The sequence below is a fragment of the Pteropus vampyrus genome, unplaced genomic scaffold (assembly GCF_000151845.1).
Source record: "Pteropus vampyrus isolate Shadow unplaced genomic scaffold, Pvam_2.0 Scaffold157, whole genome shotgun sequence".
Lineage (NCBI taxonomy): Eukaryota > Metazoa > Chordata > Mammalia > Chiroptera > Pteropodidae > Pteropus > Pteropus vampyrus.
In genome coordinates, this window is record NW_011888938.1 from 1,078,262 (window position 1) to 1,087,790 (window position 9,529).

The 9,529-nt window shown below is 64.4% G+C and overlaps 1 protein-coding gene across 1 annotated transcript in view; it reads left to right on the forward strand.

The window, feature by feature from the left end:
- Positions 1-278: 278 nt before the first annotated feature.
- Positions 279-9,529, forward strand: part of NOTCH1 (notch 1) — a 45,459-nt gene continuing 36,208 nt past the window's right edge. The window contains exon 1 of the mRNA XM_023536461.1: positions 279-442. Coding sequence (XP_023392229.1) covers positions 294-442 — 149 coding nt within the window. The 5' untranslated portion in view covers positions 279-293. The remainder of the gene's footprint in view (positions 443-9,529) is intronic.

The following is a 9,529-nucleotide window of genomic DNA, read 5'->3' on the forward strand; positions in this document are numbered from 1 at the left end:
CTGCCCCCTCGCAGGAAGTGTCTGAACAGCAGGACGGTCCTCGCCGCTGCATGGGCTGCTCTGTGGGGCAGCTTTCCTCCGCCGCTGTCCAGGTGGTATTTCAGGCCACCACTCCCCACTCTGAGTGTGACCTGTGCACCTGCCACCCAGCCAATCTGTCCCCACCCCCATTTCCGACTACAGAACTCTGGGCGGAATGTTGACGCTCCTTGGGGTTCATTCGGGGCTTCCTGAGGGCCCCTGCCCCCAGCATCCCCCTGACTCTGCAGAGCCTCCCAGGTGAGGGGCGGGCGATGTCCCTCGGGGCTGTCAAGGGTTCCGGTGCCTCGGAGGCTGACCTCTCCTCTCGCCCCTCCCCAGGCCTGCGGTGTTCCCAGCCCAGCGAGACCTGCTTGAATGGCGGGAAGTGTGAAGTGTTCCTCAACGGCTCAGAGGCCTGCCTGTGAGTAGCCCCCTGCGGGACCTGTTGCTTTTGTCGGGAGCAGAGCCCCTGCCTTCTGCAGCGGGGGCCAGGAGGGACAGAACACTGGGCCATTGTCTTCTGGAGATGGCCCAGAAGGCTGGGTGCGGTCACGTGCTACTTTTATTGGACAAAGTCTGGCAATTACTTAATCACCAGCAATTATGCTGCGTGTGGAGCTGGTCTGGCTTCTGCAAGCAGGAGTGCTCCTTTGTGGACCACCTCAGGCTCCTGGGGTGCTGAATGGGAATCCCCGGTACCCCATTTCTTCCTAAAGTCCCTGAGAAACAATCGGCCTGCCAGGGAGACTGTGGGCCTTTTATGGAGAGGCCCAGCCGCCACCACCCTGCCAGCTGGGGAGCACCTCCTCCAGGCAGGCGATGCCTCCGTGAAAACGGACTGTCTCAGAACCAAGCCCACCCTTCTCAGCCCTCTGCCTCGGCCAGCTCGCTCCTCCTCTTGCCTCAGGTGAGGCTGGGGAAGAAAAGTTGGAACCCGTCTTATTGGCCCCACCGGTCTTCTCTGGTTGCCTGGAGTGGGATGGGGTGGGGTGGGGTGGGGTGGGGTGGAACCTGCTGGAAGTTTGGTTTCTGTGCTGGTATCTGCAACGCTGACCCCCTAACCATCTGGCCCTCTGCCCTCCTGAGCCTTGGGTCCTCGGCTGTGAAATGGGCGCATGCTAAGGGGACGCACATCTGCGGTCTGCCCGCCTGGAAATCCCAGCCAGCCTCGGGCAAGTGTTTCTGCTGTGGCCCATGCCCTTCAACTTGAGTTCGGCCCTGATGAGAATAAATGAGGAGGTGCCTGCAGGCTGGAGAGAGGGCCCCCTGCTCCCGCCGGAGGAAGAAGTGGCCCCCAGCTCCGCCGGCTAGCCCTCATGCCAGGCACGGAGGGCCCATTCCCTTGACAACCCTAGCCAGTGGACAGGCAGCCCCCTCCTCCCCTGCCCCCACCCTGCCCACACTGCAGCCAATTAAGCAGGTCTGTGAGCAGTTTAATGGACAAAGCGGATTGTGTCTTTGTCAGACACTAATGAATGCACACTTTTTTTTTTTTTTTTTGCTTTTTTGGGGGCCTTTTTCTCCTCCTGCAGAAGCCTCACCGACGCTCGATGCCCTAAATCTTGTTTCCTTTCATTCAGAGACCGACAGCTGGGATTCAGTGGAAGTGCAGGGGCTATTGTTGGGGGAGGCGGATTAATGCTGTGTGATTAATTATGCGTGGCTTCCCAGAATGCATAGCTCCCTCCCCGCCCGCTCCTGCGAGTGGGGGTGAGAGGCTCCAGACTTCTGCAGAGGGTTTTGGGAAGGCAGGAGGGCGTGCTGTGCTGGGAGCAGCCTCTTCGCCGTGCCTCAGGGAGTAGGGGCTGGCTGGCCCAGAGGACACAGGGGTCTCCCAGGCCCGGAACCTGAGCCGCATGCCTCCTGGGCCGGAAAGGGGGTGCCTTGGGTGGTAGGTTGCTACAGCCCCTCCCTAACACCGGGGTGAGACGCCTCAAGGGGGACAGAGTGACAGAGTGACGTGCTCGCACACCCCCAAGCCTGGGCTCCTTGGGAGCCCTGCCAGCCAAGCCAGGCCACTGATCCGGGTTCGGGCCTTGTTTCCTCTAGGGGGTCTGGCACTCCCCCTCCTTGGCGGGTAGCCTGCCTCAGCCTGGCCTGGCGCTCAGCCGAGCTCAGCCCACAGAGACCCCATTGTGCACACCCCAAGGTCCTCGGAAGATGAGCAGAAGCGCATCCTCAGAGGCCCTGCCTCTGGGCAGCACCGCGTTGGTGGCAAGGGACCAGCGTAGGGACAGTCCCCCAGCCAGGCCGGGGCGTGGGGGGGCACAGGCCCAGATTCAGGCGTGGCTCCAGCCAGGACTCCGCTCCCTGCACTTCCGGGCCTGTGCACCCCGTTCCCTGGAGGCCCAGGGCAGTCTGCTAGTGTGGGAGGCCCTGCTGCTGGCTGAGCGGGGAGCCCCCTTCTTTCCCGAAGGCGCTCGTGTGCAGGCCTCCAGGGCCCCACTGACCGGGGTGCGGACCCCAGCTCTGCATCCCCCAGCGGGACTCTCTGAAAGTCCTTGGAGTCTGTGCTGGTTTGCCGGCTCCCCCATGGGTAGGGGGTGGGGCGGCAGTGTCACGGTGCCGGGCACGTCGGTGCCTGGCGAATCATGTTTCCACCCCCGAGAGACAGAACCTTCCGCAGGAGTCGCTAGTCAGCGCTGGGGAAGGCTTCTGCTGGCGCGGCCGCCGCCTTGGGAAGTCCTGGAGGCCTTGGCCGGCCGGGAGGAAAGCCTCCCGCACGCCCCTGTGTGCAGAGTGCTGTCTCTGGACGACTGTCGTGTGCCGTGGCCACCGGGGCTGCGGTGGGAGGCCGGTAGCCTGCGGGCAGGCCGCGAGGGTCACTGCGGCCCTCTGCCTCTCTCCAGCCTCTCAGCTGCTCCCCTCAGGGTTGAAACAGGATGCTGAAGTGGGCTCCCCTCTTTTTTCCTGATTGGGGAGGGGAGGTTCCAGTCGGGACTGTCGTCCTTAGGGTGAGTATGCGTTCTCAGTCCAAAAGGCTGTGGGGCCGCCCAGTTCCCGGAGGACCGAGATACTCCCCGAGCCTGCGAGAAAGGCCGACCCCCCGGCTGTGACATGCGCCTGACCCAGGGCTGACCTCGGTGGTCTGTGAGGGTTGCGTAAGAGGTTCCGTGCGGTGGGCCCTGGGCGAGTCCGCTTCCTCCCGCCTTCTGAGCTGACGGCGCTGGTTTCGGGATCCCCATTCTTGACATTTAATTGGCTGACGAGTTAATTCAGAGAACCCAGGACGTGCCGCCCGGTGTGCCCGGTGCTACCTGGGGAGGGGCGGCCCCGGCCTGGGATTTCGTCCGCCCTGGCGGCTCCGAGCAGCAGCTGCTCCGCTTCCTTCCGCAGACTCTGGGCGCCTGCTGGGTGCTGGCTTCTGCTCTAGGCCTTGGCCCTGCGGGCTCAGGTCAGACAGCCCCTACCCTCGGAGAGGTGGCAGCACGTGTGTGTGTGTGTGTGTGTGTGTGTGCGTGTGTGTGTGTGTGTGTGTGTGTGTGACGTGCCCGGTGGGCGCGGCAGCCCTGTGGCTCTGTGATCCGGGGATCGGGCGGGGGTAGCCTGCTGAGCACCGAGAGGCCGCTGGCCGGCTGGGCAGCTGAGCGGGCCTGGCCCTGCCTCTTGCTCTCGCGTGTCCCCGAGCGCCACCATCCTGACACACTGCCCCGGGCGGGCCCTGCCTGGCCACTCTTTAAGGAAGCAGGGCTGAGACTACAACTTCCCTTTAAAAGAGGTTCGGGGGTTTAGGCGGGAAGTGACTAGGCCAGCCACCTGACTTGGGACAGGCGGACGGAACGGAACGTTATGCGTCTTCTGTCACCTGGTCTGGCTGTTTCCACTGAGTCACCTGCAAGTCTCGGGCGGGGCTGAGAATGAGAAAAGGTCCCCATAGGACTTCCTCTGTTTGTGTGGTGCCTGGGCTTCGAGGCCACAGGGTTAGGAAAACACACGTGAACTCTCACCTGCCCACTTCCACCGTGGGGAGGCGGCAGGGAGCACACCTTCCCCGAGGGGCCAGGCCCGGAGGGGCCGCAGCCAGCCTCTTTTTTTCACATTGAAAACATGACAACATTTTTCAGAAAGAGAAAGGAAATAGCCCTCAGCAGGAAGAGGCTGGGGGCAGGGCAGACAGTGACCAAGGAGCTGTCCTTCAACAGGATGGCTGAGCTGGGTCCCCGAGGCTGGGGTGGCGGGGGAGGGGTCTGCAGGGAGTGCCAGGTCGAAGCCTGGCGGCCCCGTGGGAGCCAGGCTCCTTCCTGCGCCTTTGATGGGTGGCAGTGGCCATCTCTGGCAGATGAGGTCCACCGGGCACGGCCAGGCGGGGCCGAGGGGTCACGCCCTCCTGGGGTGTGGAGGACACCTTTCCTGTTTCATGTCTCGGCTATAAATAGTGAAAGGATGTGGCTTTGCAGAGTTGATTGAGCGTCTAGATTGCTTTCCTCAATAATGGAACTATTATAACTTCACGCACAGACAGCTGCTTTTATCCGGCATCGTAAAACCCTGACAGACGTGTTATTCAGCCGGCGCCCACCCTCCCAGGTGGTGGCTAGCTCTGCCCCTTTTTATTTTTAATGCCCAGTTTACAGGTGAGAAAAACTGAGGCTGAGCACGGGGGTGGGGATCTGAGGCTGGCTTGCATCAGCTTTTACCTTAGTGTGCAGGCATTTCCAGAACTTTCCAGAGGCTTCCCAGAGGCTTTAACGAGCGGCTGGCTTCGGGGCATTATGACTGTGCATCAGGGTGTGTTTGATGGTCCTGGAAGTTGGGGGAGGCTGGGCTTGGCTGTCCCTGGTCGGGCGAGTGGGCCCCACCCCATGCCCCTGGCTCTGGTTTGCTGTGGCCCCCCTCAAATAGGCATGTCCTCCCTGGGCCTCGGCTTCCCCCTCCATCCATGAGGGGGCCGGGTTAGGTGGCCCCTGGGGCGCTCTTGCAGCCCCTTCCTGGCAGGGCCTTAGAATGGGTTCTGGTGATGGGCGGCAGTGTGGTGGGGGCGCAGGCACGGGGGGAGGGGCGGGCAGCCCTGGCCATGTGGCAAGGCAGGTTCTGCTGGTCTGGGGCCTGCTCTGGGCTCTGCCGTTCACGGACAGGGACGCACCTGCCGGGGAGGGGGCCGTGGTTGACGGGCGCCGTGGGGGAGGGGCGGGCAGAGGAATGCCCTTCCTCCCGCGGGCGCCCGCTGGCACCTCCACAGGCCTCGCCCCCCGCCCTGCTCTCTGGGAGCATAAAGCAGCCGACGGCCAGGTTTGGGAGGAACGGGTACACGAGCAGGTATGTTACAGGTGAATCACACAGGTTTTGCACACTTCCGTGGCGTCGAGTACGTTCACAGGGTTGCGCAACCATCACCATCATCTAGTTCCAGAATTTTTCATCGCCCCAGACAGAACCCTCGGACCCCTTAAGCAGGCACCCCGCTCTCCCGTCGCCCCAGCCCCTGGCAAGCCCTACTCTGCTTTGCGCCTCTGGATTTGCCCATCTGGACGTTTCCCGTGATCGGGCTCATCCAACCTGTGGCCGTCGTGTCTGGCTTCTGGCCCTCGACACGTTTCCAGGGTCCACCCACGCCGTCCTGTGTGTCACTGCTCTGGAGCACGGGGCCTCACCTGCCTGAGGCTGGCAGGGAGCGGCCAGGGATGCATCCCAGCTTCCAAGGCCTTGGATGGTCTTGGACAGAAGTCCGGAGGGAGAGGGGTGGGGGCGGCAGATGTCTGGAAGGCTTTCTGGAAGAATCCGTGCTCGTTTCTGGGCCTGTGTGGCCGCCCACCTGGCAGACACGAAGCCCCCTCGAGTGGGGCCTGGTACGTCACCAGGTGACTTAGTTAGGATGGCCTGGCCTGCTCAGGGCCGCACGCCAGCCTGCAGGCGTGACCCGGGCAGGGCTGGGATCTGGGGTTCTCAGATGCAGGGGTCTCCTCCAGGCTGCCCTCGGGTCCAGGGAGGCCCCACGTCTCCTGCGGGGCGCCAGCACGGCCTGAGGACCCTTCCATTGGGGTGACGAGTAAATGTTAGCATCTGGACACCTGCTCGTCCCCACTGGTGGGGGTCAGAGGGGCCCCTCACAGGTTGCTTTCTGTGCGTCTGTGAGACCCGTGCAATTCTGGGTCCAGAAGCCCCTTCTTGCTGTGGGCTTCCTCCCGCCCCATACCCCCTGCCCCTGGGATGGAAGCATTCCGGGAAGCGGGGTTCCCCAAACCTCGTCCACGTCCCCCGTGCGCGGGGCAGGGGTATGGACGCCGTGTTGCTGACACTTCAGAGTGAAGTCGTTAGGTTTCTGCCCCGCTGCGAAGCCGCCCCTTTGAGTGTGTGCCCATCACGGGGCCTGTGGGCACCTCCACGTGGCCAGGCCTCTCCTGCCAGGCAGCCCCGCTTCTCCGCAGCTCACACCTCCCAGCCATTTGTCGTGCCGTGGGTTCCGGGCAGAGGGGCTGGGCGCTGTCTCTGGAGTGTGACGGCCCCCCACCTGAGCAGTGGACCAGCCCTCTGGGGCTCAGAGCTTCCTGGAGGGGAGTAACCGGGGTCCTGCTTTCAGGTGGGCCTTGGTGGGGTACACAAGGGAGGCCTGGCCTCTGACGCCCAGCCAGGGTCACTGAGGCACGGCTGCCAGGGGGGCCGTGTGCAGTAAACGCCAGGTGGCTGAGCACCCGGCAAGGCTCCAATGCCACCCGACCCTCCAGCCACAGAGCTCACCCCCAAGGTGGGGCCCCTCACCCCAGGACGCTCGCCGACTCGCCCGGCCCTGCCCGCACAGGGCCGCTCGGGGACGGGGGCACGGGGTGGCAGCCGCTCTCACTGGTGGGCAGTCGGCTGAATCCCAGGCTGGTCATTAAAGTTCTCACCCAAGAAGTGGCCGGGTGGTGACCCCCGTGGTCAGGTCCGAGCAAGCCACACACTGGCCTCGCTCTAGGGAGCGAGCGGAGGAGAGAACTTGTCCCCGGCTGGGTGTCTGTTGCGTGCCTCTGAAGTGCTTGAATGGGTTGTTCTTTTAAGCTGTGTAAACGGTCCCCTTGTCACTCTGTTGACACTGTTGATTTGCTGAACAAACTTTTCCCCCACAGGTAGCGCACAGGCCAGCCTCCCCCAGCCGAGCCGAGGCCGGCGGCAGGCCGGCCCGCACCGTCATGTGCATCTCGGTGGGACCCAGGAGAGGGGCCGGGGTTTGAGAGGGGGCCCCAGAACATCGGAGACGCACCCACCCGCCCCAGCCTGGGGGGTGGCCAGTGGGAGGCTGGGAAGAAACTCGACTGCAGCCTTTGTGCAGAGGTGACACTCGGGCGCTCGGCTGGGGACAGGCAGCAGCTTGGCTCCCAGCCCCCTGCCTTCTTCACCCGATCGTGGCCCAGCATGAGCCACAGCTGAGCCACAGGTCTGCCCCGGGGCCACAGCTGGGGCACCCACCCAGCTAGGACCGCCAGAGCCCCTTTGCTGCACAGGCCGAGTTACCGAGCCAGGCCCCGGGGGGCCACTATGCCCGTTCACGCGGCAGACACGCCCCTGGCTGTGCTCTCCCAGGCCCCGGGGATGCATGTGAGAGCAGGTGGGCGGCCTCTGGAAAGATCTGTCCGTGCCTGAGCGGCGGGGACCGGGCCCTGGGCCTTGGGGACCTGCCTCCCACCACTTCCTCTCGGTTTCGGTTGTTGGTGAGCGGGGACCACAGTTACTGGAAGTGACAGGTTTAGGAGAGAAGCCAGGCTTTTGAGTGTGTTTTTCTCTGACGGCTTTTCAGTAAGAGATGCTGAGCTAAGTAAGGCTGGGTGGCGGGGACGGCAGCGGGGATGGGGGGGGCCCGGCCACACTTCCGCCCCTCGCGGCCCCGTCTTTTCCTCCTTGCACAGAAAGCTCTGGTGAGGTGACTCCCTCCGGACCTCTGAGTCAACCCAGAGGTCCCTGCACATTGTCAGCCAGGCTGGTCCTCCTGGAGGGTGGCCTCGTGGGGCAGGGTTCCCACCCCGCACTTTCAGTGGTCAGAATGACGGAGGCCTCGGCCCCGGCTGATTGAGAGCCTGCTGGGGGAGGCCAGGCAGGGCTCCGTGTCCTGGTGACCACGTGTGGCGGGGGCTCAGGCGGTCCAGGGCCCGGCCCGGCGCAGCACAGGTGTCCAGGGCAGCGGTGGTGGCGGGGGCTGGAGCCAGCCGAGCGGCTCCGGGTTGCTCAAGGCCTGGCCTCCAGCCCACAGGGAGACGCGTTCCGAGCCGGTCACCCCACGCTGCCCGGGTCCAGCACGCCGGCCAGATGGCGCCGTGGTCAGCGGTATGGGCTGTGGAATTGCCTGCCGGCCACCGCGTGGGCCGCATGGCCTTGGCGCTCACCACCCTCTCTGCCCCCCTCCTCCCAGGAGGACAGGGACCCGGCCTCCGCCGGGGGCAGCGCGGGACCCCTCGGAGGTCCTGCTGGCACGGGCACCGCCCGGCACTGCTCGCATCATTTCGTTCGGCGTCTGACCTTGAGATGGCCGTGGGTTCGCACGGGTGGCAAGGCGGGACAGATGGGTCCCTTATCCCCGAGGACCGCGTCAGTTGAGTTTTACTCTGCGCTGGAGCCCGTTCCTCACGCTCCACGGCTGTGTCCAGCCCCAGAACTTGGGTGAGGCCATGCAGGGCAGAGGGTCAAGGCCAGCCCAAGAACCTTTCCCCAAAGGGAAAAGCCTCCAGACAGCCCTCAGCCCATGCCCACTGGCCTAGGATCCCCGGTGACCCCAGGGTGTGACATGCAGGCCCCTCCCTTGTTGGACCCACCCTGGCTTGGGCGCAGCTGGCTGGATTCTGTCTTCTGGCATTTGCTGTACCCAGGTGCCTCGGTGGCTGTGCGTGGACAGCCAGGTGCACAGTGGGCCTGTGCGCAAGCCTGGGGGGCAGGGTTGGGGGCTAAGGAGCAGTTGGCTGGTGTGAACTGGGGGAGAAGCCAGAGGGAAAGGGGCTAGAGATCGATACAGAATGGGGGTGACCTCAGGGACCTCCACTGAAGCCTGCATCCCGCGCTGCAGCTTCGTTAGAGCCAGCCCACAGCTGGCCGCACCAAGGTCCCCGCTGCCCAAAGTCAAGGGGGTGTCCCGGGAGCAGGGGGAGAATGCCAGGTGTGGGCTCCATCTCCTTGTCCCCAGTGCCAACCGATGCCACGCCGCGTTCGGCTCCGAGGCTGAGGTCGGTGACAGGTTTGTGGTGCTGGTGTGACCGTCCTGCTGGACAGCAGGGGTGCTGGCCCCAGAGAAGCTGGCAGAATGGCTCCCCGATGCCCAGGCCTCTCTCCAGAGCCCCACCCCCACCCCAGGTTTTGTGTTTCAGACAAGGCTGTAGGAATGCCTTGTCCGGGTCGGTCTGGGGACATCGGGTGGTCAGGTGAAAGACCGAGGCCGCGGGCCAGCAGCTGGGGTGCACACCTCCCTCCGCTGCCCGGGAGCTCCTGCCGGCTCCTCGGTGGCCTCGGGGTCAGGGCTGTTCTGACTGCCCCGTCCCCCCAGAGTCTGGCCACCATTGGTGGCGAGGAAGGTTAAGAGCTGCATTCAGACCCAGGTGGTACCACGGCC